The sequence below is a fragment of the Amia ocellicauda genome, chromosome 18, assembly GCF_036373705.1.
Source record: "Amia ocellicauda isolate fAmiCal2 chromosome 18, fAmiCal2.hap1, whole genome shotgun sequence".
Taxonomy (NCBI): domain Eukaryota; kingdom Metazoa; phylum Chordata; class Actinopteri; order Amiiformes; family Amiidae; genus Amia; species Amia ocellicauda.
The window spans coordinates 2,025,468-2,044,390 of NC_089867.1; the positions used below are offsets into that span (position 1 = coordinate 2,025,468).

The 18,923-nt window shown below is 36.6% G+C and overlaps 1 protein-coding gene across 1 annotated transcript in view; it reads right to left on the reverse strand.

Moving 5' to 3' along the window:
* Positions 1–18,923, reverse strand: part of stk3 (serine/threonine kinase 3 (STE20 homolog, yeast)) — a 113,888-nt gene that overhangs the window by 48,034 nt on the left and 46,931 nt on the right. The window contains exons 8-9 of the mRNA XM_066691512.1: positions 18,687–18,812; positions 9,538–9,730 (exon numbers count right to left, since the gene is read on the reverse strand). Of these exons, the coding sequence (XP_066547609.1) occupies positions 9,538–9,730; positions 18,687–18,812 (319 nt within the window). The remainder of the gene's footprint in view (positions 1–9,537; positions 9,731–18,686; positions 18,813–18,923) is intronic.

The following is an 18,923-nucleotide window of genomic DNA, read 5'->3' on the forward strand; positions in this document are numbered from 1 at the left end:
CAGTCTCCAGACCTTAATCCCATAGAAAATCTGTGGAGGGAGCTGAAGGTTCGAGTTGCCAAACGTCAGCCTCGAAACCTTAATGACTTGGGAGAGGATCTGCAAAGAGGAGTGGGACAAAATCCCTCCTGAGATGTGTGCCAACCTGGTGGCCAACTACAAGAAATGTCTGACCTCTGTGATTGCCAACAAGGGTTTTGCCACCAAGTACTAAGTCGAAGGGGTCAAATACTTATTTCCCTCATTAACATGCAAATCAATTTATAACTTTTTTGAAATGCATTTTTCTGGATTATTTTGTTGTTATTCTGCCTCTCACTGCTACAATACACCTACCATTAAAATTATAGACTGATCATTTCTTTGTCAGTGGGCAAACGTACAAAATCAGCAGGGGATCAAATACTTTTTTCCCCCACTGTATATATTTCATATAATCTTTGTGTATGAGTTTGAATGGATCAACTGGCAAGCTGAAGGAAGAGAGAGAGTGTACATGTGTGCCAAACAGTCAGAATCATGATCTTCTCAAACTGTATGATTCCCAGTGACAACTGCATTTGTATTTTGTAGTAAAACGTCACCTCTGACACTTACAAGAAGTAAAGCTGCTACTATTTCAGAATAATCACTACCATTTCCAACCCTATAATTTTACACAGTGGCAGAAATCAAGGACAGTTTAAGAATGTGGAACAAGCAGGCAAAATCTCATTGACAAGAGAAACTCAGACTTTGCATTAAGATTTGGTTTAATTCACATTGCATTTAGTAAGACAAAAGAAAAATATTATTCTGGGGAGGAGGAAGGAGGAATATTTTGACTTGTTTTGTTGTATTGCCTCCAAAATTAATTAAATAAAAAAATAATTAAATCATGAATATTCAGGGGTCTACTCGGGGTGTTATTATTATTATTAATAATATACTCATCATCATAACAATACAAATACTACTTCAAAAGATTCCTCTCTCTCAAAAGTAGTCTCAAAGTTTAGGAGGGAAAATGTTAAAGATTAACACTATAATTTAGAAAACCTTAAAATTATGTCAATCTGAACGGGTTTATTAAGGCAGTGGTTCCCAAACTTTCTGGGTGGTGCCCCCTCAAAAACATTTTGTTCACAGCTTCTTGTCTGTGATTGGCTGAATCTGCAGCGGTGCTACGAGACGCAACCAATTGCTTCCTCGCAGAGAATTTCTGCGTGGAAATACTTTGACAAAATAATTTAAAACAAAAGTGTATAATATGTATAGTGCAATTAATATACCACATTATGTTAACCCACCTAAAAGCCAAACACCCTTCTGCGAAACTAGCAATGACAGAAAAGGAAAGAGGAGCAACAAACAAAAACTCAATATTAAAACACACACAGCCAGCTATTGCTATATATTTTGTTTTCACCGGAACTTGAACCCACAGGTATGTGTCCGATTTTTTTTTTTATTAATAAAGTTGTTGAGTATTTTAAAATAAAGTTCAGCACTTCTTGCAATTTCAAAAATTATTAAGGCAACAGGCTAAAAAAAGAAACTCAGCAGTGAAGTGAATCCAAGGTTAGAAACCTGAATTATGCAGAGAGGAAAAACACTGCTAAAGTGGAAGACTGAAAAAAAATTGAAAAATTATGCAGTAATGGGGTGTTGGGGATCTGGACAATTCTGAAGCAGAGGATGATAGGAAACAATGAAATGATTATGAAGAAACAAAAGCACATCCACCTAATAAATCAAAGGACTGTTCTGAAATTTTCAACAAAAACAAAATGTAAGGGAAAGATTTGGAAAGATTGTCAAAAAGGTTTTGAACGTGTAAGGCTGAAGAGAAGCAGAAACTGCAAGAAAGTATGTATGAGATATGAACAGTAAAAATGTGTTTTTGTTCCTCCTCAACACTAATGGGGAGAACATATTATTGTTCATATAATTAGACTAGAGCTTATTTTCTGTACTATGTTCACTTTCTCTTTACCTAATAAAGAGACATGGTGTTTCCACTGTTTTCTATAGTGTTTTCCTTTCATGAAGGTTGACATTCAAGGATATCTAAGGTCTGAAAGCAAAGAAACTGTAAAAAATAGGTGAATAGAAATCAGCTCAGACTAGATCTGAATCCAGATGAGGATGTCAAAACTACAGGTGTTTCTTAACACGATTGCGTCAGTAACAATGTCAACTGCACCAAGATAGTTGAAGTATCTTATTTGAACAAAGCATCTTGGAATTCTGCCTGGCAGCTTTTGAGCTGGGGTGAGTCTCCCTTTGTGCAGAGGATTTCTATGCTTGTCTCCTGGACTGATTGATTGATTGAAATCCCACAACAGTTTATTTTATTGACAGAATGTTCATGCTTTGCCTACTTATATTTCACTTTATGTGAATCTAGGTGATAAATCACTTCAAATTATAGTGGACAAATACGTGACAGTAAATATCAGTGATAAAATGTAAAACATTTAATTAGTGAAATGGTAATTTAAAACCTGATTAAACCGTAAATGACAAAATTAACAGTAAAATTAATCATTTAGTCAAATAAACAGACAATTGTACTCCAACCAGAGGTCAAAATATTAATTGACATACTAACTATTCTCCAGCTCATCCCAACTCAGTTAACATAATTGACACCCAACCTCCAGGAAACAAGAAGAGAATGTTGACAGTAATTATGAAATCCTAATCCAGGCCCTAACCCTAATTCAAGAAACAAATTACAGGGTCATAATATATATATTTTTTTAAAGGTTCTAATAATAAAAAATAAAAAACATAAAAACAGGAGGCAACATTTTCCTTTGACACAATAAAGGCCACGAAATTTCCATGAAATCCGATTTCATGAAATCTGAATGCAACCCAGAATTAACTCGAAACGTCACTGAAATTTCACAGAGAAATCACAAGAAATCCGATTTCATGCAGTTTCATCCGATTTCAAGAAAGAGCCCTATTTTCACGAAATCACCCTAGACATCTATCCAATCAGAGAGCAAGAAGGAGTCACATGACAACATCTACACCGTCACTGGGAAGCTTGATCAGCAGACAGGAGAGGAGAGCCAGAGAAGCTCCAGTTTTCCCTCTGTTTATGGCTACTGTCTCGTACACATAAAACTGTGGTAAATTGGCACAAGCCATTCATTAAATAAACATTAAATACATATTTTCCTTTCAGTTTAGTATTTATTACCTCCCATTTAATTTTCCTCAAATCATAGTCGTGTATTTTAAACCCTATTCACACTGAAACAATTGCTGGCAAGGTCTGTGTGAATGGGTCATTGCCAGCAAATCATTGACCCATCCGGCAAGAGTCCTAGTCAAGTCCTTGCATGTCGACACCAATCAGAATAGGGGCACATTTTTGCAACCACAACACGACAAGGTTAAGCCACCTTTGAACAAGAACTTGTTAGAAATGGCGGAGGTTGACAATAATATAGTTGCAACAATTCTGAGTGTTATTGATGAACCAACAGGTTGGCGTATGTAATGTTAACTATTGTCACACGTCAGAAGTTATGCACCAATAAATAATACAAAATATATTATCTCTATACAGTGAATATACATGAAATCGAACACATTCGGATTTCATGAAATCAGATTTCATGGAAATTCTATAGTGTATCGTGGCCTTATACTTATATACAGCTCATCCTAACTCAACCAGAAAGAAACACAAACCCCATACTATCAAAAGTCAAAACCCCAATTCAACTAAAATCCTAATAGAAAACATAACTATTTCAACCAGAGGCAAAAATGAATTTTGAAGCAATCAGTATTATGCACTTCATACCAACTCAGTCAACAGAATAGAAACATAACTTTATTAGATGTCCAGGATGAATGTGAATATGAAACCCTAACCCTAATTCAAGTTAAATCGTAATGAAAAACATGTCAATATTACAGGGTCATCTGAACTGCATCAAGTAAGGAGACATCGGAACGTGTATTGGGGAATTTCTGGGGTTTATGCTGGTGACTTGCAGAGTTTTCATTAAAATGCAGTGCTGCAAGCCGTGATCTGGATTATGAGACAATATGCATAGTATTATGAATCTACACTACTGGTCAAAAGTTTTAGAATACCCCCATTTTTCAATTTTTTATTGAAATTTAAGTGCAGTGAATAACCTGAAATGGTACAAAGGTAAGCGGTAAACTGCCAGAGGTTAAAAAAAAGTTTAGGTTACCAAAAACTGAAAAATAATGTACATTTCAGGAGTTATATACTGTGTTACTACACCCTATTAAGCATTATTTGACAGTGTTATGTGCAGCTCCTATGCATAGAAGTTACACTTCATTCCTACAATGCACACATTGTTTGAAAGCTTATTCTCTTGGCTCCCAGTGTGACATTCAGAGCCCGGGGGGTAAACGCCTACTGGGGTGGGGGGGGTCTCATTCAGCTGGTCACAGATCACACAGTTTCGATCGCATATGATTGCAAATAGGCTTGTTTTGTTCAGAAAAACGATTAATACAGTATATATTATTTGATGTTCTATTAAACACAGAGGAGTTCAGATCCAATTATGTAAAATCGTTGTGCATTAGTACACTGTAAACAGAGTTTTCCATCTTGACATTTTGAGATCTCTACGGGTGTGTGTTGCTTCTACCAAAAACGTGGATGGTCTTGTTTTGATCAGTAGACTATATGGTTCCAGAATATGTCATAATTGTCAATATTTCCTGAGATTTAGTATTCCTATTCAGACCAAGTACCCCCCCACCCCCCCATTCTGAAATGGGGGGGGGGGGGGGGTATAAAACCCAATCAGAGAATGCTTCACATCAATAGAAAGCCGAGAGTCTCAGGTTTCATGGGATACCAAACACTTGGCAAACAACACAACAGTAAAGAGTCCACATGGGATTAAAGAGAAGCACATGGATTTGGTGCCCTTTTAAGGGTACCAGAGGGCTTTGTCAGCTAAGGGGTTCCATGGTTTATTTTTTATCTCCAATTGTTTATTTGTTCTATGCATTAATTTCAGAGTACATTGAGAGATTAAACTGCATAATCAATAAAAACTGGAAAAATGTAGGTGCTCTAAAACATTTGTCCAGTAGTGTATATCTACATAAAAAGCAAGCATGTGTATGAATATGACTGTATGCAGTTACAGTGTAATCAGACCTTTTTAGGAGACACCTTGGAATGCTTCAACATTTCAGTGTAGTTCCCTGGAATTTTGGATATGACCCCTGTGGATTTTGATTCTTTGCAATTTGGACATAACCCAGAAAATGGGATTTGAACAGTGGCTTTTTAGGATAAGACTTGATGATACAGATTACCTTTGCAATTCATGGCACATGGGTATAATTTTCACAGTCCTATTCACTGCATTCTTCCAATTCAGAAATAACTGTGGATGTGAATTTAATGTCTAGACCTGGAACAGGACATGTATATGTACCCCTGACCATAACTCATATAGCAAAAAGGATTTATGACAGCATGATTTACAACTTCATAATAGGAGCTATAAATAAAGCCATGGAATGTATAGCAGTTATTATTTGTGTTTTAACATCCATACTGTTTTCATAGTCAACAGAAACCTAATCTCTGTAGAGGGATACACAGACCCCCAAGCTCAGTAGATCTCTTATAGCTGGATTCACAGACCTAGATTAGAACGAGACTTGCACTACTTTACTTAAAATAACATTGAGTAGTCCAAGGCTAATGCTAATGTGGGTCTGTGAAAGCAGCCCTTAGTGTATAGGAATTGCTTTTAATAGTCTACCGTGTGATTTGCACAGTTGAAACTGTACATATACTGCAGCCACAATAACACACCCTGTTGAGTGTGCTCTGTCATCTCACTTCACTGACAGATTGACAGATGGAAACAAGTCACAAACACCCAAAATCACTGGAGTCTACTCTTCTGTTCAACTTTCACAAGAAAAAGCATCTCGAGTGCACGTTTGGTGCATGTTCACCCCCTGACCTCCATGTCTGCCTACCTTTATTTTTTGTTTAATAAAGTCATTAACAAATAATGACAAGTCTTTTCAATGCGTTTAATTTCTATATTTTATATCCAGTTTTGTAATAGTCTCAGTAATTCTCTGTTTGTGCTTTAACAGTTCCAAGGAAAACAGTCTGTTAAAAGCTGCCTCAGGTGCCCAAATCTTAAGTGACCACTTGACCAGGGGATTAGTACTAAATTTAGAGACTAACAGAGCAAGGAAGAAATGTATCTCTCCTACCTTTCTTACTTCTTCTATTATCCTGTCTTCATAAAATGTATATGATGTAATGTATGCAATTAAAATTGTATTATATACCCACAAGTCCTTTGGTTTATATCATATACATTTTTCATTTGAAAAGCACAAAAATCTAATAATTAAATCTGCTTCAGGGCTAAAAGTTAGGAAATAATGTGATGTATTACCAGAAATCAACTGCAGTGCTCTCTGTGCTGTAACCTAAGGCCAGATCTCTGCTTCTACTGTTAGCACAATAAAGGCCTATAAAAAGCTGCAAAACATAATATCTAGTAAAAATAGAAATAAAATGATGACTATTTTCTAGCATATTGATCTTGTTAGTAGTCATGTAACCACAAAAACATCCATTGTTGCCCTATCCTACAGAATATATATAGTATTTATGGGTTCGGGGCTCTACAGTGTGAGCATTTAACTCGCATTTGCGAGTAAAACTAATGTTGTGCAAATGTGAAATACAATTTGGGCACACTGCGAATACAATTTTTGAACTGTATAAGGAAAGACTACATTGACATGATTATGATAAAGATATTTTATACAAATCATTATTATGGTTGCAAATGTGGGAAATGTAGTTCTGGATTGTGCCAATTAACCGAGAAGGCAACGAAAACCACAAGGGGTGTGAATTACGTTTATGACCCAGTGTTGCAGCGGTTCATTTGGCACGATATCCAATTGCCTACTAGCTGGCGTTAGCCGTCGTCATTAAAACAAACTTAGTTACAGTAGTATTCACTGACAGTAGGGCTGCAACAACTAAGCTATAATATCGATTATTAAAATCTACTAAAATCTTAGGATTTATTTAATCGTCAATTAGTTGGTTCTACCTGGGGTGCAGCTACTAAAAAAAAAAAAAAAAACAAAAAAAAACATTGAGATGGCTACACCCATGGAATGTCATGTAAGTCTTCTAAAGTATAGGAGCACTTTACATTGTACACTTCAAAGACAGTTGCTGCAACCATTGGCGGCTGCAGAGTTTTTTTTTTTTTTTTTTGGCTAAACTACGGTGGCGCTAATCCATACAGTGGTGGGGCTCAAATCAACGTCTGAATTTCAATGTGAATACACACACAATGGAATAGCAGTCAGCAGTTTCCAAATCAACACTTATTTAAAATATATATAAAATATATAACTTACCATTTACATTTTCAAAAGAGCACAATCCGCAAGTTGTTGTGGTTGAATCGATCCATAATAATGTTAGCAATGTTACCATTTCCCAAATTACTTAGCTAGCTAGCGTTAGCCAACATTAACTAATTTGGCTCAGACTACACTGGATCTGTTAAAACCACAATAAGTACACAGTCTTTCCCGTTTCTTGAACTGGTGTGTGTCTTGCAAGCTACATCTGTTTCTTTACCTCCTCAATTACATTATTATGATTATTATACATTTTATTTATAACATGCTCTTATTATACCCACACGCAAGCAAGAGTCAAAACAGACATGGTAAAAAGATACAGCAGTACAGTACACACAGACAAAAAAGTAAGCAACAAAACAAGCAACTAGGTTAGCTAATAAGGGGGGCAAGTAATAATAAGGCTAGGAGGATTTTAAAACTAACAGATCCTTAAAAACTTTTTTCAAAAAGTACATTTTACTATCATGTGTAGGGCGCTTCTTGCAAGCCTTTAGAAGTGCATTTCACAGCCGTGGCACATTACTACAGAAGGTTCGGACTATATGATCAAATTAGTGCCATAAATATTGAATTCAAAATATAGATATATTGTAAACAAAAAAACTAATGGAAAACGCTTGAGTTTCGTTTTGTGTTTGCAACGGCGCTGTCGTGTGTACATGTCTTGTACATTGTTTTTTATTTGAGCATTAAATATGAACTATTTATTATGTGCCACTAATAGTTTTTTTGTTTTTTTAAGTGTGCCCCTAAATTTTTGACTGTGCCCCTAAATAAAAAAAAATGGAGGGGCACAGTGCTCTTAAGGAAAAAAGCAAAAAGCGTAGAGCCCTGGGGCTACCAAGAGGCACCATTTTTCCAGTTTTTCAGTTCATTAATTTTTAATCCCTCATCTGGAATGTGCTGTTGGGAGGGGATGGATTTCCAGCAAGATGCTAAACTGTAGGTCTGACTACTCCTTGAATGCTAAAGATCCTATGACATTCTACCACAGGAGAATTGATGTTAAGAATCTTGCGTTTCAGCCAAGCAGACTGGATTTAATTATTGACCCCAGCTACACCCGTTTGTCGCGGGGGCCCATCCACTGTCACCGCTGTCTGGACTGAAATTTGTAATCATCAGGTTGCAGTGCACATCATACACTCAGGGCAGACTTTAAGCAGATGAGTCACTTCAGGGCCCGAACCACACTGAAAACAATCTTTTGCAGCCCTGAGAGAATATATTTTTTATGTCTCATACCATTTTAATACTATCCAGCCAGCCTAGTTTAATCTCTTAGGTTTTTACGGTAGGATCCTGTCATTCATCAATGTTACATAAAGAATATCATTATTCAAGATCTCTCTTCTTTGAGCTAATGTGCATTTTTCTGCAAACGTGGGGGTGGTACAGTCTTTAACTTGAAGAGATTTTTATTTCCTTAATGTAATATCAGGGGAATTCTTAACCACTTACCCATTATATAATCCTTACAAGAAAACAAATTGTTATTGTGGGTCACTTCAAGAAGTAAATGAGCACAAAAACTCAAATCATATTACAATAACTCTTCAAATTTCCAAGTCAAAATACAATCCCTTATCAAAAGGACAAACTTGAGAACAAAGGAACTCTCCTCTCATCCATCAGCCTAATACGTATTTTAATACACCTCTGCTTCTTGCTTTCTTAGAGCATTTTCAGTACTATATAAACCACCAGACAAAGAATGCTGGATTTAAAACTGTCAATTAACTGTGTAAGTTATCATGCATGTTTACATTTCTGGGGTCTGCAAGGAGAGAAGACCAACACTGATGCAACACTCCCATCTAGTGGATGACTGGCTTTAATGCAGCTAAATGGAATTGAGATTTAGTTTCACTGAAACGTTTTATAAGGATAAAAAATAAAGACTTCTAGGCAAAATTAACTAACTTTAACAGGTTATGTCAATATAACTAATCACTTTGACATAATAGGCAAAAGGATACTAAGTAAAAATGCAGAAGGTAATTTTTTTCAATAAAATAAAGGAAGATATAAAATGTCAATTGTAAGGGATACCTTCTGCCCCAGTATTTGTGTTCAGCTGCTGAGATGCACCTAGGTACTCACTCTTCATGGTGCCATCCTCCTCCTCTTCGTCGCTGTTGATCACCATGGTGCCCAGGTCTGACTCCAGCATGGTGCTGTTGTGCTCGATCATGGTCTGAGCCCCGTCGCTCATTGTGCCCGACGCTCTCATTGTGCCCGCACTCTCAGAGCCAGTCTTCACCATGGTGTGGGAGTCCACCTCCACCTCCTCATCCTAGGACACACAGAGCAGGGAGCAAAATCAAACAGCTGCAAGGGACAACTTCTTGGCGGTCCTTAACTAACAAAGTATTGTTAATATATTCTAAACAGTTCATAAACTATACAAATAAGAAAGGAGAAAGATAGTGAAACATCTTGCGATCTGTCTCATGTGACAATCTGGCGGAGATGTGCTTGTCTGTTGCCCACAGACATTCAATTAACACAATGTAACTGACATAAATATGCACTGAAGTTGTCACTCTTAATACATGCAGCATTCAGATCATTTCCAGGACCATATGTACTTCATCAGCATTGTGCAATCTACAGCAATCCAATATTCCAGTACTGGACCTTAAAAATGTATTTGCAGATACCTATTGTCTGAGCAGAATAAAAACACTATGAATAACTGATTCACATTAAAATACTATTCCTTTCAATATTAAATAAGAGCTAGATTTCATTCTTAAAATTAAATTACTGACAGGGCCTCAAAACACATTATTGAAACAAAAGTGCCACTTAACACTGCAATGCAAAGATGTCTTTATGGTTGAACTACTGCCAATGCCTGTAAATCAAACAATGAATCAATGTATGAATGAACTTTACAGAATTAATGTGTGAAAACACTCAACTGCCCAGATACAAAATTAAAAAGTAATTAAAGACTAACAACTTATTGCAAGCATTACATAACATCAGGCCTATGTTTCTTGTGGAACAATAATAATTCTAAAAATTGTACTGAAAATGTCACATTTCTAAAATAATAAAGCATATATAGCTTAAGCATAAGATATAGGACACGTCTGTTGTACGAAAAAAGGAAAGAAAAATTCTGTCATCATCTGAGCCAAACACATTGATTACATGAGTTGGATTCTTACCATGTTAATTCAATGTTTGGAAATGTACATACTTTGACAGTTGACATATATAAATCAATCATTCACAACACACTGGAAAGATGGAATTACGTTTTTTCATCAAACTTTACAATTGACTACGAGGTATTTTCCTAAAAAGCTGGAGTGTTAAATGTTTGTGTGTCTGTTATTAACCTACCCAAATAAAATGCAAATATATAACATGTTTTGAGCGTTTCATTTTGGAAAAGGTACTGGTGTATTATCAATTTTAATAATTAATACCATAATTACACAAATATACATACATACAGAAATACGCTTCACTAAAGCACCACATAGCAGAGCCGTAATCTGGATGTCTGAATATCACCCCCTTTTTGAAACGCTTGGACTATGCCTTTCAGTGCGAAAATATATTTGACTGTTCTATATTTCATTGCTTTGTTTCTATTATATATACGTTCAGAAGCTTAAATCATCAACACCAATGTATCCCACAGACTGGCTTTGCTTTCCTTTATTATTGTTATTCCCAAATTGGAATATGTAAAAATCACATTGCACCTCATGACTTGCAAATCCCAAATGAGTGAGGATGACTAATGATTAATGAGTATCCTCCAATCTCACAATATGCCTTTTAATGTGGTGAGCCACTAGGAACACGTCATCTGGGCTTTCTACCAGCTGCTGTTCAGCCCACTGAGTTTCAAATAAGTATCACTGACATTTTTCATGCTAATCTGAAGACTCAAGTGCAGATGGAGTTAAGTAACACATTGCAAATTTCCTTCCTACCAACATCCTGCAAGCTAATCAAACCATTGCATTCACAAATGGTGCATATATTTTATGTCTTCTGATAAGTATGACAAAATGTAATAATTGGTAAGGTGGTTCAGCTAAGTGCAGGAAAACATCTGAAAGACTTTAGGGCTAAAAATAACATCAGATGGAAACTCAATTTAACTTCTCTGTTAACCTTAATCTGTTCCCTAAATTATTTCTTTAATACCAAATAACATGGCAAATGGAATTTAGCATGTTGAAAATCTAGATAATATACATTATTAATCTATGGTGAGGTCAAAGTGTTAGGCCACTAGTGACTTTAATGACATTTACAAATGCACCTCTTAAGGGAACCATTCCAAAGGGATAAAAAGCTTTATGATGTAATGGCAACACATGAAAATTGTATTTTCACACTCTGATAGAAATATATTAAAGTAGTTCATATTACAGGAAGTCCCGCTATCCATCAAAACTCAACAGACATTATGATATTAATCTTTGGGGTTTGCAAATGCCCACAAAAGTGTTTAGAATATGGCTAATTTATTTTGCCACCAATCAGAGTTTTCCCCAAGCAGTTTGTGTGAACAACTTCCTAACATTTTTAAACCATTCATAATAGCTAATGGCGATACACTGTGGGATGTAGTCTGGGTCACTTGAGGATTGCTCTGGTGTGTATAACATGATGCGAATGGAGACTAATCTGAAAATCGAATACTCAAACTTTGTGTGTAAAGGGTGGTCTGTGCCAAGTTTTCTGTAACTGCTTTTATTGTGAAACAGGTGCTGGCCACAGGAGAAACTGCTTTTATTTCAAATGTACACATAGCTAAACATCTGCTGTTAATATAACATGCTGAGGACACACCTATCTGTGGATCTCCAAGAAAAGGCCAAAGTCTAAAGCAGTTCCCCCTTCAGGTATCCTTGTTTGCGGATAGTTGTGTTGAATTTCATGTAACTTTGTAGTGATAAAAAACAAAAAAACAGACTGTGGGCATATGCAAACTTATCTTGTTTTATTTTAAGCATAGCATAACATGGCTTCATTAGACACAGAACCGCTGCCTTTGTGGAGGAACAGAATTCAATTAAGTTTAAACTACATTGCAGCAATTATCTACTCAGCTTTTTGTATGGCATAAAGAAACATTTCATGCTACTCCAAACCACTTCCACTTATCTTTCAGATCATATCATAGGATAGCATCAGTGCTCAAATTGAAACTGGCATTGAGAGAAACGAGTTTGGTATTATTCCTAATTGGTCATTTCCAGGCTCAGCATCGGATTTCAAAACCTACTTCCAGGGAACACAAGAAGCTCTTCAAAATAACCTTTTCTTAGATGCTTATTACAGCTCAGAGGCTTGCACTGATTTGCTTTTGCCAAAGGCATGCACTGATTGCACGTGATTGTCTGTTCATGAGAGCCCATATTTAACAGTAGATTATGAAATTATCCGTCGTGTTTTTGGGAGGCAATCTGAGGCATGTATAAAATCACAGTTTCTGTATACACAGGCTACATTTATTCCAACTGCTGCTGGTCTCCCCAACTGTAAAAATAACATCTCATCAGGTACTTGTATTCACACATGTTAAGAATTAAAGGTGGCCACAGTACACATAAATGAAGTATACAAGGTGATTACAAATTTGGCCTGAAGTGATTGCAAAGCTGATTATTCCTATAATTATGAGTCAAATAGTTGCGAATGGTAAGAGTCGTATTCTAGAAATATCATAAAACCAGCTGTGATAAATGGAATAATGCTAATCCATGAACTGGTTGCCCACTAATATGCAGCATTAAATATGTATTTAGTATTATTAAATTTCTGAGCAGACGCCCTTATCCAGGGTGAATTCCAATTTATCAAGTTATTTTAACGTACAATTATCCATGAGTTTTAGATGCAATTAACCACAATTATAGCTGGGTTTTTACTGGAGCAATCTAGGTAAAAAGTGTCTTGCGCAATGGTACAACAACAGTTTTCCCCACTTTGAACTCACAACCCTCTGCTCACAATGGTTTATTGATACTTCAAATAAGAGATGTGCAAAAACTTGGTAGATATAGTAAATGTTCATGGACATGGCAGCACTGATCTGTAAGTCAGCCTAAATATATCTAGGTATACAATCAAGCAGTCTAAAGAACAATACGTTGTTTTGTCATGTTGAGGCACAAAGCAAGCAGGAAGCAACCAAAACTGAGGGAGTTCATGTGCTTTGCCTGCTAAATAACCTTCAAAGAAGGGTGTTAAGATCAAACTTCCCTGTCTTCCGTATATACAGATGTAGCCTCTGTTTCTCACCAATCAAGAGAATATCACTGCTTTGTGTACCACACACAAGGGTCACTGCTGACTGGTGCAGCAGATGCAGTACTTTTAAATTCCTGTCACAATCCAGGACACATCAGAATAATCCTGTTGGGCATCACAAACAAACCTCAAACCCACTACACCAAGACAGGTTACTGAAATGCTTGAATTTATATACTTTTGAGAACACAAATGATTGACATCGGCTTTACATGTTCACATGCACAACAAACCCTGTTACACTAGCCAGACAAATGGCAATGGGGGAATGTAAACTGCAGACTGAGTTGTGAAGGCTTATAAATTGGACAAAATATTCTTCAATGACAGATCGTGGCTTAGGACTGCTACTCAAAGACCTCTTCTAGGTCACTACTGTGAATAATGAATGTTTTATGAATAATAATAGTTGGTTTGGAGATTTCCTTAAATTTTCTCCAAAAGACTAGATGTATCAACAATATCTCTGCATCTTTTTGAACCTATTTTCAGTTTAAATGTGATTCTATCTCCTAAATGTATCCTCCTAACTGTAGCCTCAAGGCCTCAGAAATCCTGTTTTTAAACCGCTGGATAGCTTCAGTCAGCTGGAGGCTGAGGTTATACTTATAGGAGTCAAAATTCAGCATAATGGTTGCAATAAATTTAGTCGTAGTTATGAAATCAAGGGTTACTATTCCAGCTTTAAATACAACCTTTTCTTGGAGAGTGGAAATCGTGCTTTGTAACATAATATTAAACCTTCCATGCTGACATGCGGTGTCTGTAACCGGTCCCCCCAACCGCCTTCTGCTCTAAGACGCATTTTCACAGTCTCCATGGGCACTGGATTCACACTACCCAGCCCACACAAACACCACACAGCAAGAGCGCACGGTCAGCTTGTGCCAAAACATTACTCAACAAGACTTGCTTGTTCTCTCTGCTCTCTAATTTTTTCAGGCTTGTCTAAGCATACCTACCAGCAGCATTGCCTAAGATGTTGGATAATTTTCTTTAATTTGTTCTGCAAAAATCCCAAGTTTGTGTAAGTATCCTCTATACTTGATGTGAAAATGGTATTTCTTGGTATAATGTATATCCCTGCAGTAATAAAGCTTAAAAGTACATTAGGACATAGTCAAAACACTCAAAGACTGCAAGTCAAATCTATACATAATTAAATGAAATATAAGTATTGATTTATATAATGTTTGATTTGCGATTTAGTTTGTATTAAAAATAACTAAGATTTGCATTTGTAAAAATAAGGTTATTGAAGAAGTTACTGTTCATAAATACTAATCCAAGTTGCTGTAAGAATCACATTAACCCTTAACTTGAACCATAACACCCTCATCTGTTTGCACCTCGGGCAGAATACTCAAAACGTACCAGTTAGTTCACACCTCGGATTCATTGCCTCAAGATACACAAATCACTGCACTTAGTAACTTGGGACTTGTATGATTTAGCAATGGCAGATTACAATCATATGTTTGGTTATTGAATTTCTTGCTTCGGGTTAGATGTGAAGGCTGTTGCATTTCTAATTAATGCTAATTTGTCCCTGTGTAGCAGCCAAGGTCCTGTCCCAGGAGTGTGAAACAATATTGAATTATAAATTGTAATTAATCACTACCCGCTGGTGCAAGGCAGGGGCATTCCCCACACAGTTTTTTCTGAGGTGCAAATTGCTAATGTGCAAAAGTTTGCATAAGGGAAAATGAAATGATATCCCTATATTTATTTAATCAGTTTTCATCAGGAAATAACTGAATCTTTAAAGTTAAAAAGTGGAAAAAGTCTTGCATACATATTTCTAACCTGTGTGAAAAATGACTTTGTTTGTATGCAAATTTTAAACATGGTTCAGAATGATATCATCAGTCTTGTTATGTGGAACTTTGCCTTGGTTAAGTCTATACATAGCCAATAGATCTATAAAAGTAGTACATTAATGGTATATGGTTTTGAGATAAAAGGTTTCCCAGTGTCTAAGTTAAGGTAAGCATGATGACAATCCAGACTATAATGCAATTTTTTTTTTTTTTATTAAATTAAATCACTGTCTATATCCAATTTAAAATCAACAGCAGCTCAGTTCGATTAACATGGTTTTCAATACATAAAGTTGTGCATGATATCCCCTCATACCAGGAGGCACAAGCACAGTTTCTTTTATTATACAATATACATATTTTGGACAGTATAAGGCTAACTAAGATATCATCTGCAGATGGTACACCTATATAACTAGATCTAAGCCCACTGCAACGAGGCTCCAGAGAAACCACCTTCTGCTGCACACTTTCCAGACATAGTATTGCAATATCATATAAAAACCTGGCAAAAATGTGATTAATATTGATCAATCCCTAATGAAAATATTTGGAGATATGTTTATGTTCTAGAGAGAATAATGCAAAATGCACAGTAATGAACTAATATAGACAGTGAATAGCCAATCACTGAATTCCTAGTGTTGACTATCAGCACCCAAGAGAAATGGGGAAAAAGTTTAGAGTGAGCATTCTAATCAAGATCTGTTTCATTGCTCTGCAGTGTAAAAACAAGAGCAGGTGGCTGGTCCCTGTCAAATTAAAAACAGGTGTTTAGCCTCTGACAGAGGAAGGAATGGAATTAATGTGTGAAAACAAATGACTGCATGAACATATATATAGTCCTTAACAAGCAGTGAAATTTTAAATTATGAATTCCCCAGAATCAGCAGTAATATTAGGCTAGATAAGCAGTTAAGGGAAAGCAGTTTTGTCTTGTTACAGAAAAGAATGTGAAAAATCACATTTAGGTTTTTAAATCTAAAATCGAGAAACTAATAATTGTTAATTATGAGTTTAAATGTGAAGTTAAAATGCATTTTAAAGTGCAATTAAACTGTAGATCAGGTTTACACCAAAACAAAATCCATAATCAGAACTCTGTTTGGCACCTACCACTGTGCTGAGTATATTGCCTTAAAGGGAGATTGTTCAGTAGCTGAAAGCATTATAAAAAATATGATGGGCAAAGGAATTGCTAATCTTGAATCTCAAACTTTTTAATGTTGTAAAATAGATTAATGTAGCCACAGCAGATGCCCTGCTAATTTTAACATTTTGCTACAAGCTTCAGTATAAAAGGCTTGTGAAGCTTCCCTTAAGACTCAGAAGGGGTCAGGTTAATCTTAAAAGCACACACTGCACACTTGAGCCTGCTATTGCTGTAAATTAAAATGCAGCTCTCGATACACTGTGTTCACGATGCCACATTCCATTACTCGAAGGCCAGCAGCAAGAGGAAATCGTGTGCTGAACCTGGACACGTGGAGGCACTGCAATCAGTGGATTAAAACAATCAAGAATGCTTCAGCTTTCAAGGAGGGGTTTACCACCCCCACCCCCAGCACCCCACCCTGTCTGCAATGTATTTATCGCAAGCCAATTTCTGTTCTCTCTCAGTTCCTGCACTGTTATTACAATACAAATTTACCAAATTCCATTTACATAAATAGTGAGCCGTGAATTCAAAGATCTGGAATGTTGACCGGCTATATTTACGAATGTTTCTTGCACGTTTCTCAGCAACCGATGGCTTTCCCTGCCCCCCCCCCCCCCCCACCCGGCGCAGCTGCTCGACCTCAGAATCAACTCCAAATCACACTTCAAATAACACCGAGAGGATGAGGGCCATCATGTTTAGTAATGCTTAAACCAACATCAAAACTTTGATATTTGGATTAACCTCCTGTTGAGTGCATGGCTCACAATTTATTCTTAATTAAAAAAATGTGAAAAATTACCTCAGCAGCTATCTAAACACTCAAGACTGTCAGATCATATTCTCATCACTTAGGACACATAGAGACGAGAGGAAGCAGCACACACTGTTGGATTCTGAAGGTATTCGATATCTCTCATACCGGACAAATCTGCAGCGGTTTATTTTATTTTGTGTCATGCATGCCACGTGTGAGGATTTCACATATTTGCTTCCATAGACACATTTTAAAGATGGTGCGTTTTGGATTTATCTAACATTATCTTGATCTAGCCTACTGTGAACACTCAGCTTTTCACACCTGATGTTTAGTTCCACCAACATGCAAGATTTCAGTTTAACTGTAAGTAACATTAAGTTACATTAATGTTATCAGAAGTTAATGTATAAACTCTCCCTTAAAACTGCACTATTATCAGCTACCTTGTGATGTGAATAGATTTCCTTTTGCAACACATTAACCCAGTTACAGTATCTAATATGAAAACCTGTCATCATTCTGCATTTAGTTTCCTTCTCAGACCATTAGGTAACGCTCTCTGTTAAATTTACAATGGACAACCAAATGGATCCTGGATTCCGATTTTGTTTATGCTCTGAAATTGACATAGCAACACATAAAACGTTTGAATCCACAAGACTGACATGTGGTTCTATCAGTGTCATTTATGGCAGAGCGTTTGCCTCATTCCCAACTGTATCACTGCAAGTGGGATTGTAAGGACTGTTTCTGTCAAGCTGATGCATCTATTTTAAGGTCCCTCAAGATAACGCCTCCTTGCCCCCTCCCCCAAGTTTACTAAGTGGCAAGACAGCTTTCACAGTGTCATCTGACCTATTTCTGAAGTGGGACCCTGGCACACTCCCCATTCTTTAGCTGTTGGCCCTTAAAATCAGATAAACCCATACATCTGGGAGCCTTGATTAGAGACAGACAATTGATACATGTAGAGAGATAAATGAGGAAAATTTCACATGGGGGTTGGTGCAGCTTGATGCTTATTTATTTGGGTATCATTGTATAAAGTGTTATAAAAAGTGCTGATCTACTATAGATATGCATCTAGTAGGATTCCAATTATGTAAAACTGGGTTTGTCCAAGTAATAAAATTAACCCCCCCACCTGGTAATGAATGTTTCAGCATCTATCTTTCTGAAAACTCAGGCAGTAAAACATAATATAAAATAGTGGATTACATACTGTGTTTTCCTCCTCCTCTTCCAGCTCCCTCTGCTGCTCCTGGTGTCTCTTGGCCTTGATTTCCATGGCTTCTGTTATCAAATCCCGCAGGATAGACACTGGCTTTGCATTTCTAATGAAGGGGTGCTGAATTACAAACAAGAGAATATGTCAGCATACTCAGCGATATGAGCACCATCTCTCAGATTTGGGGTAAAACTATAGATAAGTGCGCTTTTCTCCAGACACAAGTCTCAC